This window comes from Tamandua tetradactyla, chromosome 20 (assembly GCF_023851605.1).
Source record: "Tamandua tetradactyla isolate mTamTet1 chromosome 20, mTamTet1.pri, whole genome shotgun sequence".
Taxonomy (NCBI): Eukaryota; Metazoa; Chordata; class Mammalia; order Pilosa; family Myrmecophagidae; genus Tamandua; species Tamandua tetradactyla.
Window position 1 is genome coordinate 17269063 of NC_135346.1, and position 27997 is coordinate 17297059.

Here is a 27997-nt window from a genome sequence, read left to right on the forward strand (position 1 = left end):
ATAAAGAAGTATTTGCAAAGTCCCCTTGGGGGGCTGGGGAGAAAGGAGGAAATATTCAACTTCTCCCCATTTGGAGAATTTCTGATATTCTCACAAGCAGTGGGAACAACCAAATCAATAGGCTGAGCCCTCGATCTTGAGGTTCACCCCTGTGAAACTTATTCCTGCAAAGGATAGGCTAAGCCTACTTAAAATGATGCTCAAGAGTCACCCCTAGAGAACTTCTTTTGTTGCTCAGATGCAGCCTTTCTCTCTCTAAGCCGACTTGGCAGGTGAAATCACTGCCCTCCCCCACCTACATGGGACATAACTCCCAGGGGTGTAAATCTCCCTGACAGAAAGCCCAGGATAAGCTGGGACCCTGCATAAAGAGGATGAGAAAGCCTCTTGACCAAAAGGGAGAAGAGAGAAATGAGACAAAGTAAAGCTTCAGTGGCTGAGAGATTTCAAACAGTCAGGAGGTTATCCTGGAGTTTATTCTTATGCATTACATAGACATCCCTTTTTAGTTTATGATGTATTGGAGTGGCTGGAGGGAAGTACCTGAAACTGTTGAACTGTGCTCCAGTAGCCTTGATTCTTGAAGATGATTGTATAACTATATAGCTTTTACAATGTGACCATGTGATTGTAAAAACCTTGTGTCTTATGCTTGTTTTTTCCAGGATATGGACAGATGAGTAAAACAATATGGATTAAATAAATAAGTAATGGGGGGTGGTAAAATAAATTGGGAAGATGGAAATACTAGTGGAGGGAGGGGTAAGGAGCACAGTATGTATGAGTTTTTTCTTTTTTCTTTTTATTTCTTTTTCTGGCATGAGGCAAATGTTCTAAAAAATGATCATAATGGTGAAAACACAACTATGTGATATTATACCAAGGCACTGATTGTATACCATGTATGGAATGTATGTGTGTGAAAATTGCTCAATAAAAATATTTTTAAAAGATTATTTTCCCTTTATTTTTCCCCTAGTTTTGAAATTTTGTTCATATACTAGTTTTAAAATAAAAACATTTAATTTAAAGTAATTAAGCTCTAAAATAAATAAATAAAATAAGATACTTCTACCCAGGCCCATGCCTAGTATTTTCAGGGTCCAGGTCAAGAGTACAAATTAAAGCCCATACCATATCTCTAAATATTTAAAAGCTATAAAACAAATGAACAATCTGTTACATAAAATGTTCATCCACATACTTTGACAAAATAGAAAAATATTTGCAAATCCAGAGTTTGCCCAAGAGAAGCTAAGACTAAAAGTTGAGAAAATATCAAAGACAATTGAATTTAAGTATTATCGTACATGTCTGGATGTAAGGATGATGAGCTGGCAATGTCTGGATAGTTAATAAAATAAAAAGATATATGATCCATAAATTACAATATTCATTCCGTAAAATTTATTTTCTTGCCTTAATTTCATCAAAATCATTAACTGTGTTATTAACAAGTATTCTCATAATTTGTGTGAGATTTCCAGTACGGATCTACAGAACTAAAAATGAAATGTAATTTTATTCAAAGTGTATAAAATTTGAAGATATTTTCAACAAAAATACATAGCAAATGTGAAAAATCAAAAATATTTTCATATTTGTTTTTGGATGTTACATTTTTTCTAAAATATTCAAAATTACTCCTAAATATTAAAAGGCAAAATACAAATTATAACAAACATTTAAGGTAAAATTATCATCAAGTTGAAATTTATATATAATTTTTTTAATTAATTAAATTTTGGTGTAGCTACTCACAATATAACTACACACAATTCTAGGGTTCAAGACTCACCCATTGCCAATATCAATACTTAGTGTCACACATGTCTGGACCTTCATATGCAAAATTTAAGAATAATATGAATTGCTTAATATTGCAAAATATTCCTCAGCTGCCATGGGCAACTGTTGTAAATATCACCCTAACTTGTGAGTATTTCCAGAACCACAAATTGCTTGTTGTTTTTTACCACTATAAATAACACTGTAATGAATATCTTTGTGTGTTAATCTTTCCCTGTATTCCTAATATTTCCTTAGGGTAGATTTCTAGAACTAGAATTACTGGAAACAAGGAAATATGCTTTAAGACTCTTGGATGTTGGCCCTCAATTTGTTTCTAAAAAGGTGTTCCACACTGTATTTCCACCAATAGTGTACATAGTACCCTTTTCACACTCTGTTATCATCAACATAAGGCATTTCCCTTTTTTTACTTTTTTCAATGTTTAATGATTTGATAGATAAAATGATAATTCATTGCTGTTTTGTTTTCCATTTCTCTGACTGCTGGTGAAACAACTTTTTTTTCAAATATTTTCTCTTCAGTTAATTGTTTATATCATTTGCCTAAGATCTATTGGGATTTTAGGATTTTTCTTGTCAATTCATATGATACTTTATAAAGAAAAATACTACCTTTTGCAATATATTTATTGTAATTTTTTCCCCCATTTTTTGGTCTTTAGATTTCAGCGTTTTTTTTTTAAGGCAGAAGTCTAAATTTATTTATTTATTTATTTTTAAATATGGGATGCTTCACGAATTTGCGTGTCATTCTTGCGCAGGGGCCATGTTAATCTCCTCTGTATATTCCAATTTTAGTATATGTGCTGCCGAAGCAAGCATAGAAGTCTAAAATTTTTAAACAGGCAACTCAATAAACCATTGCCCTTATGCTTTCTCCCATCACATTTAAATTTATTCATTCATTCAACAGTCATCAAACCCTTGCTAGTGCCAGGAGGTATGTAGGGACACTAGAGATACAGAGATAAATAAGACATAGTTCCTACCTTCACAGAGGGTATATTTTAAAAAAGAAAGATGATAAATGTATAAACCAACACCTCTTTTAAAACAGTATAACTACTGTTTCTGTTTTCTAAAGCTGCCAGAATGCAATATACCAGAAATAGACTGGTTTTTTACAAACGGAATTTATTAGGTTACAAATTTACAGTTCTAAGGCCATGAAAATATCTGAATTAAGGCATCATCAAGATGATACCTGGACTCTGAAGAAAGGCCACCAGCATCTGGAACACATCTGCCAGCTGGGAAGGCATGTGGTTGGCATCTGCTGTTCTTGGCTCATTGCTTTCAGCTTGTGAATTCAAGGTCCTCTCTTAGCTTTTCTGGGGCAAACTCTGGATTTCACCTCTTAGCTTAGCATCTCCCAGGGCATCTTCTGTCTCCAAGCATCTGTGCTTTTCTCAAAATGTCTTTCTTTTAAAGGACTCAAATAAGCAGAGTAAGACCCACCTTGAATGGGCAGGGTCACAGCTCCATAATCAAAATATCCCACCCAACAGTAGGTCCGTCCCCACAAAACTGGATTAAAAGCACATGGTTTTTCTGGGGTAGATAACAGTTTCAAACCAGCATAGCTACAGATTGTTATAAATGCCATCCAGGAAATAAAACACAGTGCTAAAATAGCAAATAAGAGTGGTGATGGTGGTTTATTTAGACAGGGTGGTCAAAGAAGAACTTCTTCATGAGGTCACACTGAAGATACAAAGTTCAGAAAATCCTTCTCCATGAAGAGATCAAATATTCACTCATATTGCCTATTAGAAATCTTTCAGACTCCATTTTCTTACCCTAAATTCTTTTACCTGTCTGGAATTTATTCTGGTGTAAGGTATGGAACTAAATTGATATTTTTTCCTACACAGTGAATCAATTATTTAAACAGTATCTATTGAATAATCCTTTCCTTCCCCAGAATCCTTACTGCTTCCTTTTATGACATGTGTGTGTACATATATAGAGAGTGTATGTGTGTGCGTGTATGTGTGTGTGTGAGGGACTTTATTTGTGCAATCAGAGAAGAGCTCCCAAAGGAGGTTACATTTAAGGTGAAACTAAAGACAAGAAGGACATGGCCAGACAAATTTCAGGGAAAGCATGTTGTTTAGTTTGTTGGCATATGGTTGCTTATTATCCTGTTATGATATTTTTATTTCTGTGGGGTCATAATAATATCCCCCTATCATATATTAAAATTTCATATATACTAGGGTCTGTTTCTATCTATCCTATTTCATTGATTTATCTGCCTCTACCTGAGATAGTATTATACTGGGTCAATTATTGCCATTTTATAATATGTTTCAATATTTTGTAGGACTAATTCCAATGTTAAGTTTTCCATTTGTCAAAGCTATTCTAACCTTTAATGGTTTTCTAAGCTTTTTAAAAAAACTCTTACAGGGATTTTCATTGAATTGAATTATATGACTAATATCTATAATTTAACTTAGAAGAACAGAAATCTTTATAATGTTCATTCTTTCCAACCAAACGTGTTCTTTTTCCTCTTCTTTTTTTTAAATCTTTCTTGAAGGCATTCATGTGTACCAAGTGATTCCAGAGAAAATGGAAGAAAAATCAGTGGGCCTCCTCTTAGTTTCTAAACACATCTAATCTTAATGTCAAAGGGGTATCCTTAGAGAAGAGGAGATAAAAGGGACATTTAACAGCCACTCAACATTTGTTTACACCAGACTGTAATAATTCTCTTGGTACCTGAGTGAGGAAGAATGATGATAAATATGAACTTCAACCCCAGAACACAGGATTACACTAAACATTCCCTTAAAAACTAAAAACAAACAAACAAAAAATTATGGTTTCTCCACTTCCCAATTTCCCACACACATTCCAGGCTTTCTTTGGGAAGGGAAGCAGGAATAGAAAACAATTAACTCTGCTCTTTTTAAAAAAATATTTTTATTGATAAAACAAAATCCAAACAAGAAAATCAATAAGACCAGAAGATGATTCTATGAGAAAATCAACAAGATTGATGGGCCCTTAGCAAGACTGACAAAAAGAAGAACAGAGAGGACGCAAATAAATAAGATCAGAAATGGAAGAGGAGACATAACCACTGACCTCACAGAAATAAAGGAGGTAATAACAGGATACTATGAAGAACTTTACGCTAATAAATACAACAATTTAGAGGAATGGACGGGTTCCTCAAAAGACATGAACAACCAACTTTGACTCAAGAAGAAATAGATGACCTCAACAAACCAATCACAAGTAAAACCAATCACAAGTAAAGAACTTGAATCAGTCATTCAAAAGCTTCCTAAAAAGAAAAGTCCAGGACCAGACGGCTTCACATCTGAATTCTATCAAACATTCCAGAAAGAATTAGTACCAACTCTCCTCAAACTCTTCAAAAAAATCGAAGCAGAGGGAAAACTACCTAATTCATTCTATGAAGCCAACATCACCCTCATACCAAAACCAGGGAAAGATATTACAAAAAAAGAAAACTACAGACCAATCTCTCTAATGAATATAGATGCAAAAATCCTCAATAAAATTCTAGCAAATTGTATCCAAAAACATATTAAAAGAATTATACATCATGACCAAGTAGGATTCATCCCAGGTATGCAAGGATGGTTCAACATAAGAAAATCAATTAATGTAATACACCACATCAACAAATCAAAGCAGAAAAATCACATGATCATCTCAATTGATGCAGAGAAGGCATTTGACAAGATTCAACATCCTTTCCTGTTGAAAATACTTCAAAAGATAGGAATACAAGGGAACTTCCTTAAAATGATAGAGGGAATATATGAAAAACCCACAGCTAATATCATCCTCAATGGGGAAAAATTGAAAACTTTCCCCCTAAGATCAGGAACAAGACAAGGATGTCCACTATCACCACTATTATTCAACATTGTGTTAGAAGGTCTAGCCAAAGCAATTAGACAAGAAAAAGAAATACAAGGCATCAAAATTGGAAAGAAAGAAATAAAACTATCACTGTTTGCAGACGATATGATACTATATGTCGAAAACCCGGAAAAATCCACAAAAAAACTACTAGAGCTAATAAATGAGTACAGCAAAGTAGCAGGCTACAAGATCAACATTCAAAAATCTGTAGCTTTTCAAAAATCTATAGCTTTTCTATACACTAGTAATGAACAAGCTGAGGGGGAAATCAAGAAACGAATCCCATTTACAGTCGCAACTAAAAGAATAAAATACCTAGGAATAAATTTAACCAAAGAGACAAAAAACCTATATAAAGAAAACTACAAAAAACTGCTAAAAGAAATCACAGAAGACCTAAATAGATGGAAGGGCATACCGTGTTCATGGATTGGAAGACTAAATATAGTTAAGATGTCAATCCTACCTAAATTGATTTACAGATTCAATGCAATACCAATAAAAATCCCAACAACTTATTTTTCAGAAATAGAAAAACCAATAAGCAAATTTATCTGGAAGGGCAGGGTGCCCCAAATTGCTAAAAGTATCTTGAGGAAAAAAAACGAAGCTGGAGGTCTCAAGCTGCTGGACTTTAAGGCATATTATGAAGCCACAGTGGTCAATACAGCATGGTATTGGCATAAAGATAGATATATCGACCAATGGAATCGAATAGAGTGCTCAGATATAGACCCTCTCATCTATGGACATTTGATCTTTGATAAGGCAGTCAAGTCAACTCACCTGGGACAGAACAGTCTCTTCAATAAATGGTGCCTAGAGAACTGGATATCCATATGCAAAAGAATGAAAGAGGACCCGTATCTCACACCCTATACAAAAGTTAACTCAAAATGGATCAAAGATCTAAACATTAGGTCTAAGACCATAAAACAGTTAGAGGAAAATGTAGGGAGATATCTTATGAATCTTACAACTGGAGGTGGTTTTATGGACCTTAAACCTAAAGCAAGAGCACTGAAGAAAGAAAGAAATAAATGGGAACTCCTCAAAATTAAACACTTTGTGCATCAAAGAACTTCATCAAGAAAGTAGAAAGACAGCCTACACAATGGGAGATAATATTTGGAAATGACATATCAGATAAAGGTCTAGTATCCAGAATTTATAAAGAGATTGTTCAACTCAACAACAAAAAGACAGCCAACCCAATTACAAAATGGGAAAAAGACTTGAACAGACACCTACCAGAAGAGGAAATACGGATGGCCAAGAGGCACATGAAGAGATGCTCAATGTCCCTGGCCATTAGAGAAATGCAAATCAAAACCACAATGAGATATCATCTCACACACACCAGAATGGCCATTATCAACAAAACAAAAAATGACAAGTGCTGGAGAGGATGTGGAGAAAGACGCACACTTATCCACTGTTGGTGGGAATGTCAAATGGTGCAACCACTGTGGAAGGCAGTTTGGCGGTTCCTCAAAAAGCTGAATATAGAATTGTCATACGACCCAGCAATACCATTGCTAGGTATCTACTCAAAGGACTTAAGGGCAAAGACACAAATGGACATTTGCACACCAATGTTTATAGCAGCATTATTTACAATTGCAAAGAGATGGAAACAGCCAAAATGTCCATCAACAAACGAGTGGCTAAACAAACTGTGGTATATACATATGATGGAATATTATGCAGCTTTAAGACAGAATAAACTTATGAAGCATGTAATAACATGGATGGACCTAGAGAACATTATGCTGAGTGAGACTAGCCAAAAACTAAAGGACAAATACTGTATGGTCCCACTGATGTGAACCGACATTCGAGAATAAACTTGGAATATGTCATTGGTAACAGAGACCATCAGGAGTTAGAAATAAGGTAAGATAATGGGTAATTGGAACTGAAGGGATACAGACTGTGCAACAGGACTGAATACAAAAACTCAAAAATGGACAGCACAATACTACCTAATTGTAATGTAATTATGTTAAAACACTGAATGAAGCTGCATCTGAGCTATAGGGTTTTTTTTTGTATGTTTTCTTTCTGTTTTTTTAAATATATATTTTTTATTTTTTATTTTTATTTTTTTCTCTATATTATCATTTTATTTATTTTTCTGTTGTCTTGCTATTTCTTTTTCTAAATTGATGCAAATGTACTAAGAAATGATGATCATACATCTATGTGATGATATAAGAATCACTAATTGCATATGTAGAATGGAATGATTTCTAAATGTTGTATTAGTTAATTTTTTTTTAATAATTAAAAAAAATACAGACAAACGTTCTTTACATATAAACATTCTATACATGGTATGCAATCAATTGCTCACAATATCATCACATAGTTGTATATTCATCACCACGATCATTTCTCAGAACATTTACATCACTCCAGAAAAATAAATAAAAAAAGAACAAACTCATACTACCATATCCCTTACCCCTCATTCTCATTGACCACTAGTATTTACCTCTACCCGATTTATTTTAACATTTGTTCCCCCTATTATGTATTTATTTTTAATCCATATTTTTTACTCATCTGTTCATACCGTAGATAAAAGGAGCATCAGAACAAGGTGTTCACAATCACACAGTCACTTGTGAAAGTTACATCATTATACAATCATTTTAAAGAAATATGTCTACTGGAACACAGACAGCTCTACAGTTTCAGGTACTTCCCTCTAGCCTCTCTAATATACCTTAAACTATAGAGGGGTTATCTATATAATGCATAAGAATAACCTCCAGGAAATCTCTCAGCCAGTGACTCTTTATTTTGTCTCATTTCTCTCTTTCCCCTTCCAGTCGAGAAGGTTTTCTCAATCCCTTGATGCTGAGTCCCAACACATTCTAGGATTTCTGTCCCAAGTTTCCAGGGAGGTTTACACCCCCGGAAGTCATGTCGCATGTGGAGTGGGGGAGGGCAGTGAGTTTGCTTGCTGTGTTGGCTGAGAGAGAGGCCACATCTGAGCAACAAAAGAGATTCTCTGGGGGCGATTCTTAGGCCTAATTTTAAGTAGACTTAGCCAGTCTTTTGCAGGGATATGTTTCATATGAAAAAACCCTAAGATTGAGGTTTCAGCCTATTGATTTTGTTGTCCCTACTGCTTGTGAGAATATCAGGCCTTCTCCATATGGGGAAGTTGAATTTTCCCTCTTTCTCACCATTCCCCTGAGGGGACTTTGCAAATACTTCTTTATTCACTGTTCAAATCACTCTGGGATTTATCAGGGCATCACTCTGGACAAACCTACAAAGTCTCATGTCCTAATCAAGTTTCCATGTAATTATGCTATTCAATTAAATCGTACATATAAGTTATATCTGGAGATGCACTAGTCAAAATATAAATTTTGGGGCAGGCCACGGTGGCTCAGCAGGCAAGAATGCTTGCCTGCCATGCCAGAGGACCCAGGTTCAATTCCCGGTGCCTGCCCATGTCAAAAAAAAAAAAAATATATATATATATATATATATAAATTTTGTACCAAATGAACATTTTCACTTTAGTCTCACACATAAGTTAAAGTTTTAAAATATGAATTACCAGGCACCCACGCCCCGCAGCAGCCGACCCGCCCGCCCTCCTTCTCCCCTCCTCTTCCCCCTCCTGCTCCAGCGGCTCTCCAACCACCACGGTGCCCTCTTCCGCCTTCACCAGCTCCTCCGCCACCAGCCTCGACAGCCTTGCTACCCTCACCTTTCCTCCTCCAGAACAGCTACTGGGGGAGTGGAGACAATACAGAGCAGCTCCCGGAGCCACGACGGAGATCAAAGGGACAGTGTACCCCATCCTGGAATGGCTGACTGTCTGGGAGAACCAGCTCCGGTGAGAACACCGAGGGACGCGGGCTTTCCTGGGCGGGACGGCAAGCGGCCGGAGTCCCTCCCTTCCTCCTTCCCAGGCCAGCTGGCAGAATTGGGCAGGCGGTCCCATTGGGCCATGGCAGCTGGCGTCCCCACCACATGAGGCCCCCCGGACCAACTGAAAGAGTTGGGTTGGAAATCCCCAGACAGCGGAGAACGGTGACCAGGGGGTCCCTTCCAAACACGTGACTCCCCGGTCCGGCTGGGAACACTGCACTCTTCCGGGCTGCGACAGCTGGCACCCTTCCGCCACGCTTGGCGCCCCGGGCCGACTAGGAAATTTGGTTGGGCGCTCTCACGTGCTGCGGTGGCCGGCGACGCTCCCCGCATTCGGACCCCCGGGCTGGCTGGCACTCTTCCAAGACGCTTTGGCTGCCAAACCTCCCCTACGGCGAGAGTTTTCCAGAGTTAAAGGACCCACAGCAACTTTTACTGGTGGATCCTGTAGACAAACGTGTGCCACGAGCGCCACCTACTGGGCAGGATAAGAAAAACAGAACCCAGAGATTTCACAGAAAAATCTTTCAACCTGTGGGGTCCAACACTCAGGGAAATCTGACTAAATGCCCAGACGCCAGCAGAAGATAACGAATCAGGCTCAGAAAATTGAAAATATGGCCCAGTCAAAGGAACAAACCAATAGTTCAAATGAGATACAAGAGCTGAGACAACTAATGCTGAATATACGAACAGAAATGGAAAACCTCTTCAAAAACTAAATCGATAAATTGAGGAAGGACATGAAGAAGACATGGGCTGATCAAAAAGAAGAAATAGAAAAAGTGAAAAAACAAATCACAGAGCTTATGGAAGTGAAGGATAAAGTAGAAAAGATGGAAAAAACAATGGATACCTACAATGATAGATTTAAAGAGACAGAAGATAGAATTAGTGATTTGGAGGATGCAACATCTGAATTCCAAAAAGAAACACAAACTATCCAGAAAAGAATGGAAAAATTCGAACAGGGTATCAGGGAACTCAAGGACAATATGAACCGCACAAATATACGTGTTGTGGGTGTCCCAGAAGGAGAAGAGAAGGGAAAAGGAGGAGAAAAACTAATGGAAGAACTTATCACTGAAAATTTCCCAACTCTTATGAAAGACCTAAAATTACAGATCCAAGAAGTGCAGCGCAACCCAAAGAGATTAGACCCAAATAGGCGTTCCCCAAGACACTTATTAGTTAGAATGTCAGAGGTCAAAGAGAAAGAGAGGATCTTGAAAGCGGCGAGAGAGAAGCAATCCATCACATACAAGGGAAACCCAATAAGACTATGTGTAGATTTCTCAGCAGAAACCATGGAAGCTAGAAGACAGTGGGATGATATATTTAAATTACTAAAAGAGAAAAACTGCCAACCAAGACTCCTATATCCAGCAAAATTGTCCTTCAAAAATGAGGGAGAAATTAAAACATTCTCAGACAAAAAGTCACTGAGAGAATTTGTGACCAAGAGACCAGCTCTGCAAGAAATACTTAAGGGAGCACTAGAGTCAGATACAAAAAGACAGAAGAGAGAGATATGGAGAAGAGTGTAGAAAGAAGGAAAGTGAGATATGATATATATAATACAAAAGGCAAAATGGTAGAGGAAAATATTATCCAAACAGTAATAACTCTAAATTTTAATGGACTGAATTCCCCAATCAAAAGACATAGACTGGCAGAATGGATTAAAAAACAGGATCCTTCTATATGCTGTCTACAGGAAACACATCTTAGACCCAAAGATAAATATAGGTTGAAAGTGAGAGGTTGGGAAAAGATATTTCATGCAAATAACAACCAGAAAAGAGCAGGAGTGGCTATACTAATATCCAACAAATTAGACTTCAAATGTAAAACAGTTAAAAGAGACAAAGAAGGACACTATATGCTAATAAAAGGAACAATTAAACAAGAAGACATAACAATCATAAATATTTACGCACCGAACCAGAATGCCCCAAAATACGTGAGAATACACTGCAAACACTGAAAAGGGAAATAGACACATATACCATAATAGTTGGAGACTTCAATTCAACACTCTCATCAATGGACAGAACATCTAGACAGAGGATCAATAAAGAAATAGAGAATCTGAATATTACTATAAATGAGCTAGACTTAACAGACATCTATAGGACATTACATCCCACAACAGCAGGATACACCTTTTTTTCAAGTGCTCTTGGATCATTCTCAAAGATAGACCATATGCTGGGTCACAAAGCAAGTCTTAACAAATTTAAAAAGATTGAAATTATACACAACACTTTCTCGGATCATAAAGGAATGAAGTTGGAAATCAATAATAGGCAGAGTGCCAGAAAATTCACAAATACATGGAGGCTCAACAACACTCTCTTAAACAACAAGTGGGTCAAAGAAGAAATTGCAAGAGAAATTAGTAAATACCTAGAGGAGAATGAAAATGAAAACACACATATCAAAACTTATGGGACGCAGCAAAGGCAGTGCTAAGAGGGAGATTTATTGCCCTAAATGCCTTTATCAGAAAAGAAGAAAAGGCAAAAATGCAGGAATTAACTGTCCACTTGGAAGAACTGGAGAAAGAACAGCAAACGAATCCCAAAGCAAGCAAAAGGAAAGAAATAACAAAGATTAGAGCAGAAATAAATGAAATTGAAAACATGAAAACAATAGAGAAAATCAATAAGGCCAGAAGTTGGTTCTATGAGAAAATCAATAAGATTGATGGGCCCTTAGCAAGATTGACAAAAAGAAGAAGAGAGAGGATGCAAATAAATAAGATCAGAAATGGAAGAGGAGACATAACTACTGACCTCACAGAAATAAAGGAGGTAATAACAGGATAGTATGAACAACTTTACGCTAATAAATACAACAATTTAGATGAAATGGACGGGTTCCTGGAAAGACATGAACAACCAACTTTGACTCAAGAAGAAATAGATGACCTCAACAAACCAATCACAAGTAAAGAGAATGAATTACTCATTCAAAAGCTCCCTAAAAAGAAAAGTCCAGGACCAGACGGCTTCACATCTGAATTCTATCAAACATTCCAGAAAGAATTAGTACCAACTCTCCTCAAACTCTTCAAAAAAATCAAAGCAGAGGGAAAACTACCTAATTCATTCTATGAAGCCAACATCACCCTCATACCAAAACCAGGCAAAGATATTACAAAAAAAGAAAACTACAGACCAATCTCTCTAATGAATATAGATGCAAAAATCCTCAATAAAATTCTAGCAAATCGTATCCAACAACACATTAAAAGAATTATACATCATGACCAAGTAGGATTCATCCCAGGTATGCAAGGATGGTTCAACATAAGAAAATCAATTAATGTAATACACCACATCAACAAATCAAAGCAGAAAAATCACATGATCATCTCAATTGATGCAGAGAAGGCATTTGACAAGATTCAACATCCTTTCCTGTTGAAAACACTTCAAAAGATAGGAATACAAGGGAACTTCCTTAAAATGATAGAGGGAATATATGAAAAACCCACAGCTAATATCATCCTCAATGGGGAAAAATTGAAAACTTTCCCCCTAAGATCAGGAACGAGACAAGGGTGTCCACTATCACCACTATTATTCAACATGGTGTTGGAAGTCCTAGCCAAAGCAATTAGACAAGAAAAAGGAATACAAGGCATCAAAATTGGAAAGGAAAAAGTAAAACTATCACTGTTTGCAGATGATATGATACTATACGTCGAAAACCCGGAAAAATCCACAACAAAACTACTAGAGCTAATAAATGAGTACAGTAAAGTAGCAGGCTACAAGATCAACATTCAAAAATCTGTAGCTTTTCTATACACTAGTAATGAACAAGCTGAGGGGGAAATCAAGAAACGAATCCCATTTACAATCACAACTAAAAGAATAAAATACCTAGGAATAAATTTAACCAAAGAGACAAAAAACCTATATAAAGAAAACTACAAAAAACTGCTAAAAGAAATCACAGAAGACCTAAATAGATGGAAGGGCATACCATGTTCATGGATTGGAAGACTAAATATAATTAAGATGTCAATCCTACCTAAACTGATCTGCAGATTCAATGCAATACCAATCAAAATCCCAACAACTTATTTTTCAGAATTAGAAAAACCAATAAGCAAATTTATCTGGAAGGGCAGGGTGCCCCGAATTGCTAAAAACATCTTGAGGAAAGAAAACGAAGCTGGAGGTCTCACGATGCCAGACTTTAAGGCATATTATGAAGCCACAGTGGTCAAAACAGCATGGTATTGGCATAAAGATAGATATATCGACCAATGGAATCAAATAGACTGAGTGCTCAGATATAGACCCTCTCATCTATGGACATTGATCTTTGATAAGGCAGTCAAGTCAACTCACCTGGGACAGAACAGTCTCTTCAATAAATGGTGCCTAGAGAACTGGATATCCATATGTAAAAGAATGAAAGAAGACCCGCATCTCACACCTTATACAAAAGTTAACTCAAAATGGATCAAAGATCTAAACATTAGTTCTAAGACCATAACACAATTAGAGGAAAATGTAGGGAGATATCTTATGAATCTTACAACTGGAGGCGGTTTTATGGACCTTAAACCTAAAGCAAGAGCACTGAAGAAAGAAAGAAATAAATGGGAGCTCCTCAAAATTAAACACTTTTGTGCATCAAAGAACTTCATCAAGAAAGTAGAAAGACAGCCTACACAATGGGAGATAATATTTGGAAATGACATATCAGATAAAGGTCTAGTATCCAGAATTTATAAAGAGATTGTTCAACTCAACAACAAAAAGACAGCCAACCCAATTACAAAATGGGAAAAAGACTTGAACAGACACCTACCAGAAGAGGAAATACGGATGGCCAAGAGGCACATGAAGAGATGCTCAATGTCCCTGGCCATTAGAGAAATGCAAATCAAAACCACAATGAGATATCATCTCACACCTACCAGAATGGCCATTATCAACAAAACAGAAAATGACAAGTGCTGGAGAGGATGCGGAGAAAGAGGCACACTTATCCACTGTTGGTGGGAATGTCAAATGGTGCAACCACTGTGGAAGGCAGTTTGGCAGTTCCTCAAAAAGCTGAATATAGAATTGCCATACGACCCAGCAATACCATTGCTAGGTATCTACTCAAAGGACTTAAGGGCAAAGAGACAAACGGACATTTGTACACCAATGTTTATAGCAGCGTTATTTACAATTGCAAAGAGATGGAAACAGCCAAAATGTCCATCAACAGAAGAATGGCTAAATAAACTGTGGCATATACATACGATGGAATATTATGCAGCTTTAGGCACAAGATAAACTTATGAAGCATGTAATAACATGGATGGACCTAGAGAACATTATGCTGAGTGAGACTAGCCAAAAACTAAAGGACAAATACTGTATGGTCCACTGATGTGAACGGACACTCGAGAATAAACTTGAAATATGTCATTGGTAACAGAGTCCAGCAGGAGTTAGAAACAGGGTAAGATAATGGGTAATTGGAGCAGAAGGGATACAGACTGTGCAACAGGACTAGATACAAAAACTCAAAAATGGACAGCACAATAATACCTAATTGTAAAGTAATCATGTTAAAACACTGAATGAAGCTGCATCTGAGCTATAGGGTTTTTTTGTTGTTGTTTTTTACTATTATTACTACTTTTATTTCTTTTCTCTATATTAACATTTTATATCTTTTTCTGTTGTGTTGCTAGTTCCTCTAAACCGATGCAAATGTACTAAGAAACGATGATCATGCATCTATGTGATGATGTTAAGAATTACTGAGTGCATATGTAGAATGGTATGATTTCTAAATGTTGTGTTAATTTCTTTCTTTTTTTTTTCTTTTTTTCTTTCTTTCTGTTAATAAAAAAAAATATGAATTACCATCTATTTTAAACACTCAGCAATATGGACATTTCTTTGTTCTTCCTCATACAAAAACATTTTTTTAATTTGTACATTTAATCACTATCCTTGTACACTCTAGGCATTCCTAGATTACACCATCTCAGTCTATATCATCTATCTTTCCTTCTGATAAATCTGCTCTTAACCTGGATAATATAAATCTACCAAGGAAAATTCTAAAAATCAACAATAACTACAACTAATTGAATATCTATTATGTACTATCATTAATCTTAGAATAATCACATAAGAAAAGTAGCAATAGTTACTATTAAAAAAGGAGTCAAGGGCCGTGCATGGTGGCTCAGCAGGTGGAATTCACACCTGCCATGTGGAAGATCCATGTTCGATTCCTGGAGCCTGCCTATGCCAAAAAAAAAAAAAAGAAAAAAGGAGTCAAAAGCATAGAAAGAAGTTCAAGGTCACTCAGCTAGGTATATGGGAGAATTTGCATTCAGACAGCTTTGTTCAACTCAAGGTACATCACAAAATCATCACCATCATCACAGCCAACTGAAATGATCTCTTAGTATACCTGGCAGGGTTCTATAAAACACAGATACACAATTTCAATGCTGCTGACTGCCTGAATATTTCACGTTTTATTGGTTAGTTTGGCGTTTTGGATGGGGGAACAGAACTGATTTGCATGGTTTAGTTTTAAAATTGGGGTTTCAAACACTGAATCTTTGGGTTAGGAAATCTTTAAAACTGTTGCTAGTCTATACAATAGTCTGTGCCAAAAAGAAAAAAACTTTCAACACACAATATTCTACAGGCTTTTTTTAAAAAATTTTATTGTATAATATAACATATATACAAAGCAAAGAAAGAAAAAAGCAATAATTTTCAGCGCACTCTTCAACAAGTAGTTACAGGACAGATCCCAGAGTTTGTCATGGGCTACCATACCATCCTTTCAGATTTTTCCTTCTAGTTGCTCTGGAATATAGGAGGCTAGAAGGAATAAATATTTTTCATCATTACAATTAACTTTTCTTTTTTGTAAAAAATAGTATATATACAAAAAAGTAATACATTTCAAAGCACAGCACAACACTTAGTTGTAGAACAGATTTCAGAGTTGAGGTTACAATTCCACAATTTTAGATTTTTACTTCTAGCTGCTCTAAGATGCTGGAAACTATAAGAAATATCAATTTAATGATTCAGCAATCATTTTCATTTGTTAAATCCTACCTTCTCTGTGTAACTCCACAATCACCTTTGATCTTTCTCCCACTCTTTAGGGTTATTTGGGCTACGGCCATTCTAACTTTTTCATGTTGGAAGGGGCTATCAGTAAAATGGAGTAAGGAGATGGAACTAGCTGATGTTCTAGAGAGGCTGGCTCCTCTAGATTTCAGGGCTTATCTGGTCTAGGGACCCATATGGAGGTTGCAGCTTTCTGGAATGTTACCCTAGTGCATGGAACCTTTGTGGAATCTTATATAACATCCTAGGTGTTCTTAAGAATTGGCTGGAATGGTTTTGGTTGGGGTTTGGCAAGTTATGACAGGTATCAATGTCTAACTGAAGATTGAATAAGAGTAAACTCCAGAGGATCCTCTCGACTCTACTTGAACTCTCTCAGCCACTGATACTTTATTAGTTACACCTCTTTTCCCATTTGTGGTCAGGATGGCATTGTTGATCCCACGGTGCCAGGGCTGGACTCATCTCTGGAAGTCATCTCCCATGTCACCAGGAAGACCTTCATCCTTGAATGTCATGTCTCACGTAGGGGGAAGGGCAATGATTTCACTTGCAGAGTTGGGCTTAGAAAGAGTGAGGCCACATCTGAGCAACAAAAAGAGGTCCTTCAGAAGTAATCTTAGGCATACCTGTAGGTAGGCTAAGCTTCTCCGTTACCTATACAAACTTCATAAGAGTAAGCCTGAAGATCAAGGGGTTAGCCTATTGATTTAAGTGTCCCCAATATTTGATACAGTATCAGGGGATTCCCTGATGGTAAAGTTTAATAGTTTCATATTTTTCCCACATTCCTCAAGGAACTTTGCCAATACCTTTTCATTATCTGCTTACTATATTCTGGGATGTATCCAGGCATTGCATTAAACTATACAAGATTAAAGGACCTCATTCTTATTCTGGGATCCCTGTGTTTCATTTGTTCAAATGAGCTATCCAGACAGGATGAGTTAGATTATGCGCTACAGAAAATTTAGGTTCTGGACAAAATAAACCTTTTTTCCTTTGGTCTCAAAGAGTAGGTGCTGTTCTAAAATATAGACAATGTCTTCCTTACCCCTGTGTTCTGAATTATCTTAATCCAGACCTGATTGGCTTCATTCTTATCTCTAAATACTGGGTTATAGATATATAAAGCAGCTTCTCAAAATCCAGAAATAATAATTACCACTCCAGACTAGATGTGTCTGGTGTAAGAACCAACAATTTAGGCCTCTGTTTTCTTATAAGCATTTTATAAAGGGGACCATACAATAATTGTTCTTTCATTTCTGGCTTATTTTACCTCACCAAATGTCCCACAGGTCCATTCACATCATTGCATGCCTCATAACTTCATTCCTTTTTGTCACAGCCCAATATTTGATCATATGTATACATCATCGTTCACCAATCTACTTCTCAGTCAGTGTATTCTTCAGCTACCTGCATTCATTAGGCTTCATGATAAGGCCCAAAGTCCATAGTCCATCAACACTCTCAATGTTAAATAATTTCATTGTTACCAAGAGAAAGATAGCCAATAAACACACCCTCACCAAACAGGAGCTCTAAACTTCCCCTTAACTCTTATCCCCCCTCCCCCAACTGCTCCATTATTTACCCCTGCTGTTGCTGTGGTACTGCTAATGTTTTCCTATTAAACATAGCCCATAATATCCAATAATAGTTTTCCCCCTGTACCCTGAACTTAAACACTCTTTGTACATGAATCATACCCTTAAAGCAGTTCCTGCAAGAACCCATTTATATTTCTAGTGTTAATCAGTGGGACACATACATCATACAACCCCGTTCAATCTTGTTCACCTTCAATATGGTAATATTAGTTATAGACCCACTAGAGAAATGCCTTCACTTTTATCTATTCCCTTACATTCACGCTCAACCTCATTAGCTAGCCATTAACCCATCTCTAGCTTCTATGTATCTCCAAGTCCCCTATATTCTGTATTATAAGCCTCTGATTTTACCTTTACCATGGTCATAAAACTGGAGTCATATAGTATCTATCTTTTGTGTCTGGCTTATTTCACTCAGCATTATGTCCTCAAGGCTCATCCATCTTGTCATGTGCTTCAGGACATCATTCCATCTTACTGATGCATAATATTCCATCATATGTATATACCACATTTTGTTAATCCACTTGTCTGTTGATCGGCACTTGGATTGTTTCCATCTTTTGGCGATTGTGAACAATGCTGCTATGAACATTGGTGTGCAAATGTCTATTTGTGTCACTGCTTTCAGCATTTCTGGGTATATACCAGGTATTGCTATTGCTGGGTCATAGGGCAACTTGATATTTAGTTTCCTACGGAACCGCCAAACTGTCTTCCATGGCAGCTGTACCATTATATATTCCCACCAGCAGTGCATAAGTGCCCCAATTTCTCCACAACCTCTCCAACATTTATAGTTTCTACAGGCTTGTTTTTAAAGTCTTCAAATACTTTCAATCTAGGGAAATATTTCTTATATTCAATCTAAAGCTTACTTATTCAGTCTTTTGTAACCATGTGGAATAACCCCCTTCTTGCAAAAATCTTTCTAATACAGAAAGAGAGGTTTTCAATCTCTATGTCTTCATTTATAGTCAATAACCAGCTCAGGTTTTGGAAGTTTCAAAGTGATTGATAAAAATCTTTATAATATTTATAATCCATACTTTCCAGTGAAATTTCAATTAATTTCAATTTTAAAATCATTTTATTGTTTGCAAAAGTTATAGCGAATTCAGGAATAAAACCCATCTAACTGATAGTAAGTCCTCTAAGAACAACCATTAATGTTTACTAATAATTTCCCAGGAATATTTACAACAAATGTCTCAATTTGGCAAAGTTAAGTTTTAAAAAGTATAAATATGACTATCCCACTGATTTTCAAGATGCACTCTTATTGTATCTCTACAAGATGACTGCAAGGGAAGTTTTGAAAATAGCTCCATCTAACATCACTGCTGCTGATCTTTCTGACTCCTCCCTTCCAGCTCTTTACAATGGCCTTCAGAGCCTACTGGATTACAGAGTCTGATCTTTTGTGCGATTATTCCAACTCTAGGGTAGACAGATAAGCCAAAAAGGATGAAGGGGGTGCTGTGATTTGGAAATAGCTAGCATGTCATCTTTTGACATAGAAAAATGAACTAAAAAATGGAAATGGAGAAAAAACATGTTGAAGCTGAAAAGAACAGCAATAGGGTTTGAAATTTCCAATAGGTAAGAGACTTGGAAATAAGCCTCTAAAATGCTAAAGAAAAATCTTGCAAATGTATTTTTTTAACACAAAATTTTAATTAACTTTATTTCCCCTACAGTCAACAACTTCTCTGCACTGAATTTTAAAGCAACGAAGTAAAATAAAATCCCCCAAATAGCAAGATATCAGATACCCTGCAAATGTATTTTTTGACTGTGATTTCATGTTAAAATGTTTGTTTTTAAATATGTGAAGATCATTAAAAATTGTAACTGTAGTACTTTCAGACCTAATTGTACCAGATGTTTTTTTACTTATATAATCTGAAAAATAACCTATAACTTTAGAATGCACCATTGTAAGAAAACTACCAAAAGAAACTACCAAAGGCTGTGATTGGCACACCAGGGTTTTACTTATTTTTGTTTGTTTATAATTAATTTTAAAAACCAGGTATTTCAGGTACATTTATTTCCTTTTGCAGAGTTTAGCTTTTCTTTCCTGATGCATTTAATGTATTATTTTTTAAAAGAATTTGAAAACCCCAACATCTCCAAATTGAAAAGCTCTGTAATTAAACTTCAAAGAAAATTAAAATCAATTCAGACAATCCGTGTTGGCTTGATTTTTTAAAAAATTTTTTATTAATTTTAAATTTAAAAAATATGACAACAAAGAAACACAAACATTCTTAATATATAATCATTCTGTTATATATAATCAGTAATTCACAATATCCTCACATAGTTGCATATTCATCATCATGATCATTTCTTAGAACATTTGCATCAATTCAGAAAAAGAAATAAAAGACAACAGAACAAGAAATAAAATCAAAACAGAAAAAAAAAATTATACATACCATACCCCTTACCCCTTCCCTTCATTGATCACTAGCATTTCAAACTAAATTTATGTTAACATTTATTCCCCTTATTATTTAATTTTATTCCATATGTTCTACTCATCTGTTGACAAGGTAGATAAAAGGAGCATCAGACACAAGGTTTTCACAATCACACAGTCACATTGTGAAAGCTATATCATTATACAATCATCATCAAGAAACATGGCTACTGAAATACAGCTCTACATTTTCAGGCAGTTCCCGCCAGCCTCTCCATGTTGGCTTGATTTTTAAAGTGGCTTTGGGAAATGAAAAGTGCATAAGTTTTCCATTACATTTTATATGGGAGTGGGAAATCATCAAATTGAAGGAAAAACAGATGAATCATCTCCAGCAGAGAAAAACAAAGTACACGTAATAACAGAATGGATGGATGGGTCAAATATTATCCCAAAATCTTAAAAGACAGCACAAACTTCTACACTAGACAAATATGAAATCTGATTTTGTGGAATGGTAAAAGTTGAACAGGGATAAGGAATTTGCAAGACGTTAAATAATCAAGACAACTTCACTTTTTAATAGGACTACAAGCGTAAGCATTTGTTTCTTTTTTTTAGAAATATATTGTTATTTATTTATTTTTTACATGGGCAGGCACCAGGAATTGAACCCGGGTCTTCTGGCATGGCAGGCAAGCATTCTAGCCTGCTGAACCACCGTGGTCCGCCCAGCATTTGTCTCTTGATGCTTCTTGTGGTTAGTTACTATACTTTGTTCTTAGGGAAAGCTCTAAGACATATCTAATTCTTTTTGTTTTCATGGAACACAAATTATTTGACTTTTTTTTCAAAAAAAGGAAATGACCCAAAACATTAGAAATATTGCTTTGTGCCTGGTTTAGAAATTAGAAATCTTATTCCTGTCTCTGCTACTAACTACACAACCATGCATAAGTCATTCGGTGTTAGTTTCCATGTTTACAAAATCGGAATTAAAGTATCATTCCTATCTAGAGTACAGGACTGCTAGAAAGACCTAGTAAGACAGCCCTCCTTATCAGCAAATGAATTCTTAACGATGAATTAACAAATGGAACAGTACTTTGAAAATCATTAAGCCTTAAACATATGTGAGATATTATTTGCATTAACAAAGCCATAGGATCTGCATTCCCAGAGGTGTAAGGAAAGGCAGAAAAAATTCTGTGTAGGGATGATTGCAATGTGAATCTGTTCAGGAAGAGAAAAGCAGACCAGGCAATTTGGAAAGGATTCTTCAGCTACCATAAGGCAAATTTTAGACCCCACCCACAAACTCACAAGGGAGGTAGGCCAAAACTTCATTCTGCCCAAAGCCACAGACTCCCTAAAGCTACTTACGGATATTCTTTTAATAGAAAAGCAAGGGGAAAACTGTTCTACTCACCTGCTTTAAAAATTAAGAACAGGAAATACAAACTATATTCAAGAAACACAGAACAAGGGGCAGCAGAAAACAGTGGAAAGAGCATTGAACTCTCCAAGAGCCAGGAGACTTGGCTGTTAGTAAGCAGCAGCAAAGCTGCAACATCTGTTAAATGAGAGGGGTAGATTAGAAAGGCCTTCAGAGTCACTTCCAGCTAAAAATACTACAGCACCTAAAGAAATGTAACAACTAATCTAAACTATGCTTTAGTCTTTTCTGCAATATAACCAATTAAGGAAAAAGAGGAAAACAGAGGTAGAGAATGAAATAAGGAAGAAGAGAAAGGAAAGCAATGAAAGGTATGGAAAAATCACTAAGGGGTAGACACACACAGATTCTATTCCTTCCCAACCCCCAATAACAAACATGTATGAATAAAGAGACAGAGAAAAAGACACACACTAACAAAAAGACATTCAGATATAGAAAGGAATATATGTACACAGAGACTTTGGTGAAGTTATGCTCTTATTTTGTGATCCTAAAGCTTTTAAATGCAAAACTACCAAAAAATGTTAAATGCAATATACTTTTTGTATTAAAAGTTACAAATGGAAATTAATATTTTAAAATTTCAACTTATGTGTAAGACTAAAACAAAAAATGTTTATTTGGTACAAAATTTGTATTTTGACTAGTGCATTTCCTAATATAACTTATGTAGACAGCTTAATTGAACACCATAAGTACATGGAACCTTGGTAGGACATGAGATTTTCTTGGTTTGTCCAGAGTGATAAAGCCCAGAGTGAGTTGAACAGTGAATTAAAAAGTATTTGCAAAGTACCCTTCAGGAAATGGTGAGAACGGGGGAAAATTCAACTTTCCCAAGTTGAATTCTTGATATTCTCACAAGCAGTGTGGACAACCAAAGTTATAGGCTGAGCCCCCAGTCTTGGGGTTTGTTCACATGAAACTTAACCCCAAAAAGGATAGGTCAAGCCTACTTAAAATTAGGCCTAAGAGTCACCCCCAAGAGAACCTCTTTTGTTGCTCAGATGTGGCCTCTCTCTCTAGCCAAAACAACAAGCAAACTCACCACCCTCTCCCTGTCTACGTGGGACATGACTCCCAGGGGTGTGGACCTTCCTGGCAACGTGGGACAGAAATCCTAGAATGAGTTGAGACTCAGCATCAAGGGATTGAGAGAACCTTCTTGACCAAAAGGGGGAAGAGTGAAATGAGACAAAGTGTCAATGGCTGAAGAGATTCCAAACAAAGTCAGGAGGTTATCCTAGAGGTTATTCTTACACATTAAGTAGATATCACCCTGTTATTCAAGATGTAACAGAGAGGCTGGAGGGAACTGCCTGAAAATGTAGAGCTGTGTTCCAGTAGCCATGTTTCTTGAAAATGATTGTGTAACGATAAAGCTTTCACAATGTGACTGTGTGATTGTGAAAACGTTGTGTCTGATGCTCCTTTTATCTACCTTGTCAACAGATGAGTAGAACATATGGAATAAAAATATATAATAGGGGGAACAAATGTTAAAATAAATGTAGTTTGAAATGCTGGTGATCAATGAAAGGGAGGGGTAAGGGGTATGGTACACATAAATTTTTTTTTCTGTTTTCGTTTTATTTTTTCTGAATAGATGCAAATGTTCTAAGAAATGATCATGATGATGAATATGCAACTATGTGAATTACTGATATTGTGAATTACTGATTATATATGTAGAACAGAATGATCAAAATAGGAATGTTTGCATTTGTTTGGTGTTCTTTGGTATTTAAAAAAATTTGAAAACTTACAAATGGATCCACTTCAAGGCCTTTGCCTCCTGCACTATATAAACATCAAGTCAAAGACTGAAGACTATCTACTTCTGCCATACACTCATATTTTTGAGCAAATGTCACTTGATAATTTGGGATCTCATATACCTTAGGTCATTTCCAGTCAAACAAGCCAAAGATGATCTTTCCTAAAATAGAAATGTTTCCCAGGAATTATTTTTATGCATCAGGGCTTAGCATTATTTTGCTTCCCCACAGGCAAGATTTAAATGTTTTAATTTAATAGTTACAACATATGTAAATTATAAATCCTACATTCCCATTTAAAGTCCATCTTTGGGAATTTTACTAATCTTTTCTGTATTGTGTACAGGGCACTGGACAATGTAACCCTAGCACTTCATTTTTATTCCCTCCAAGTTGAGGCCCATGTGACCTTCTGGCTCTTCTGAACTCTAGGCCTCTTTAGGAATTTATAGACTGGGGACCTAATTTGTACTTTGCTACTAATCAGCACAAAGATGAATAGAGGGGCATCTACTCAGTTTCAGATCTGCTTTTGTAGAAAGGACTTCTACTTGGGAGTAGATGGTAAGTGATACACATTCATTGCAAAGGACAGCCCAGATCAACAAGTATGGAAAACACAGGGGCTTCTGATTTTTATTGCCCTTTCTATTGCCATTCTGCTAGGAACTCTGCAAAACTGTATGAATTTTCACTTCTGTAAAGAGAATACTATTACTCAAACATATCTTTGCAGGATTCATAGGAAGCTTTTCTTTCTTATAGACAATGAGGGTCGGGGAAAAAAAAACACAAAACTCTCTGATATTTTGGTTTGTGTCATGTGCATCCCTTTTACTGTCATCTACGCTCTGATGGATCACTGGATATTTGGAGATACCATGTGCAAACTGACTTCCTATGTGCAGGGCGTTTCCATCTCTGTGTCCATATTTACACTCGTGTTAATTGCTATTGAAAGATACCAGCTGACTGCAAAGCCCCGTGGCTGGAAGTCCAGTATATGTCATGCCCACTGGTGTGTCAAACATTGATTTGGCTGTTTTCTCTTCTCTTGTCCATTCCTTTCTTCCTGTCCTACCACCTCACTGATGAGCCCTTCTACAATCTCTCTCTCCCCACTGACCCCTATGCCCACCAAGTCACCTGTGTAGAGAACTGGCCTTCTAAAATGAACCAGCTCCTCTTTACCACCTCCCTGTTTATGCTCCAGGATTGTGTCCCTCTAGGCTTCATCCTCATCTGCTACCTGAAGACTGCAATCTGCCTCCACAGGAGAAATGGAAAGGTCGACAGGAAGAGGGAAAATGAGAACCAGCTCAGTGGGAATAAGCAGGTCAACATGATGTTGATTTCCATTGTGGTGACCTTTGGGGTCTACTGGCTGCCCTTAAACATCTTCAATATTATCTACAACTGGTATCATGACATGCTGATGAGCTACCACCATGACCTGGTATTTATAATTTGCCATTTGGTTGCTATGGTTTCTACATGTATAAATCCTCTCTTTTGTGGTTTTCTCAACGAAATATCCAGAAGGACCTGGTTGGTGCTTATTCACCACTGCTCGTGCTTTGCACCCCAGGAAAGATATGAAAACACTGCCATCTCCACTATGCACACAGATGAATCCAGGGGGTCTTTACAATTGGCTCACATACCAACAGGTATATTGTTAATACCTAATGCTGTCATCCTTTGTCACAAATGATAGCAGCTAGGCCAGTGAGAGGCAAGCAGCATTGATGGCTACAGAACCAAGTCGCCAAATCCTTTTATTCAGTGGAATACCCACAAAAGTTATTACTAACAATATGCCTGGTAAAAACAATACTCTATGTATTTAGCATTGAAGCACTTCTGTTTTCAGATACGGAACCCGTAACTTTCAACCATATAACCATTCAATTACTTACCATACTCAGAAAGTCCCCTATTATAATTGATTAATTAGTTACCAAACTAGTTAAAGGATTGGAAGTAGAAGTAGTAGTTTTAACTCAACATTTAAAGTAAGTATAATTAATTCTCATGCCTGAATAAGATTCAATTCTCTAGTTTATAACAGTACATTTTCTTCACTGACAATACTAATAGCACTACTAGAACCTGGCCACAAACTCTTTAGCACTCTAATTATTCTAGAAATTACTTTAACTTTTTAGTAGCCAATGTAAATGGAGCTTTCATTACGAAAAAGGGTTTTATCTCTGATCCTTTATGTATACAAAGTAGGGGTCATTGTGATGCTATCATTGGGTATGAAGGATTTCATCAATAGCAATCTTATAATTAATTTCTGATTGCTTAAAACCTCTCATACATCTTATGACTTAAACAGTTCAAAAGTTTCCCTCATCCTCACAAAGTTACTTACACAGGAATCAGATAATTATCACACAGGATATTAAACTATAGCCATTAGATCAATGACTTTTATTAAATCGTGACTTAGATAAATTTCCTTTACACTTACTAAATTTGAACTGCAGCTTATTTGTCAAAAATTTAGCTGTATTTTCTTCTTTCTTTTGAATAAAAGGTAATGTGTCTCTGAATACCTGTCACTTTTCTGTTTTGTTTTTCAGTCTTCATGTTTCCCCCTTCCTAATATCTGAAATCTCTTCTCTCTTGCCCTCACTGTCATACTCTCTCTTTTTCCCTCCTCTTCAAGATTTCTATTCTCTGTTACATCATTTTGGGATACTATGAACAACAAAAGCTCCGCAAGACACCCAAATGAAATAAAGTGTAACACTCCCAAAATACTGGCTACAAATAAAAGCTCTTATCTAAAAGCTGACTTCAAATTGTATCAGGTCAGAATCCTTAAGGTACAGGATTGTAGACCCTAGCCCTGGGAGCAGTCATACTCTCCCCTAGGTGAGCTTTCTATCTGTTCTAAAGTGGTTAGTCCTATAATTCAGATCCAATATGATATTTTACTTACTTAGTAAAGATATATTGATTCTAGTTTCTATTACTAAAATGAGTGCAATCAAATCACTGAAACCTGAAAAGGACATCAAACTCTGACACTACTCCTTCCCTGCCAACCCTTCTCACCACCACCACAAATACACCCAGTTTCCTCTAACCTCCACACCCAATACCCATCCTTCTCCTGTAAAACTGTTTTGTCTTTCTTTTAAACTTTTCTTGAGCTCTAATGAGACAAGAGTCACTAGTGATATAACTGTCAATAATAGCCTTTGTTGGATTTGTTTTTACCTCAAAAAAAAGTAGTGAATTAAGTGCGTTTTTAAACACACGCCTCTAACTTTCAAGGACTTATGTCTGACAGAGAGGGGGATAGGGTCCATATAAGAAAGTATAATGGAACTGGAAACCAAACGTCAAGGGGGCCCAGAGGTGGGAAAATCATATATGAGAGGAAACATGGAAAGATTTCAGGAAAATCAACTTTCCTCTGTTTTTTTTTTTTTTTTGCACTATTTGTGGATGGTTCACATCATCCAGAGTCACTTGTAAGAATGAAATAGAGCCTCATTTTCTCACTCACCTTTCTCCCAGCCTGTGATCTCCCTTCTAAGAATCCTCCTGAGGCTGGAACCTCATCATGTTTGCTAGATAGCCCTACCCTAGAAACATAGGTTCCTCTAGTCAAAGATCCAAAGATCTGCTTTTCTATCCGCTGATCAAATCATATTGCTCTGAGAACAATTTCCCACATCTTTGAAAGTTTCTGGGAAAGAAGACTACTAGCGAGATAAATGTTCATACCCTCAAAAAATTAGTAAATAAACTATTCTGAATACATCTGTCCAGTGAAGCTGAGCTGAATGAGAAAATGCTAAAATATACTTACATCAAGCCCCTAAGTTTTCTCTCTGCTTACTTTTTCTTTAGTATTACTTTTTATTTTTTCTTATCATAGAAGTGTGGATTTATAGAACAGTCATGCATAAAATACAGGATTCTGATACATCACCACCAAAACCTTG

The 27997-nt window shown here is 36.4% G+C and overlaps 2 protein-coding genes and 1 non-coding gene across 6 annotated transcripts in view; 1 reads left to right on the forward strand and 2 right to left on the reverse strand.

Moving 5' to 3' along the window:
- The window catches only part of LOC143664277 (neuropeptide Y receptor type 6-like), a 35721-nt gene extending 9978 nt beyond the window's left edge, over positions 1 to 25743 (forward strand). Inside the window, 2 exon segments of the mRNA XM_077137959.1 lie at positions 24795 to 25054; positions 25057 to 25743. Of these exon segments, the coding sequence (XP_076994074.1) occupies positions 24795 to 25054; positions 25057 to 25743 (947 nt within the window).
- Positions 1 to 27997, reverse strand: part of KLHL3 (kelch like family member 3) — a 382736-nt gene that overhangs the window by 244437 nt on the left and 110302 nt on the right. The window lies entirely within an intron of this gene.
- On the reverse strand, positions 2529 to 2634 carry LOC143665109 (U6 spliceosomal RNA). Its single transcript, XR_013166781.1, has one exon. It is a non-coding gene; the product is annotated as a U6 spliceosomal RNA (small nuclear RNA).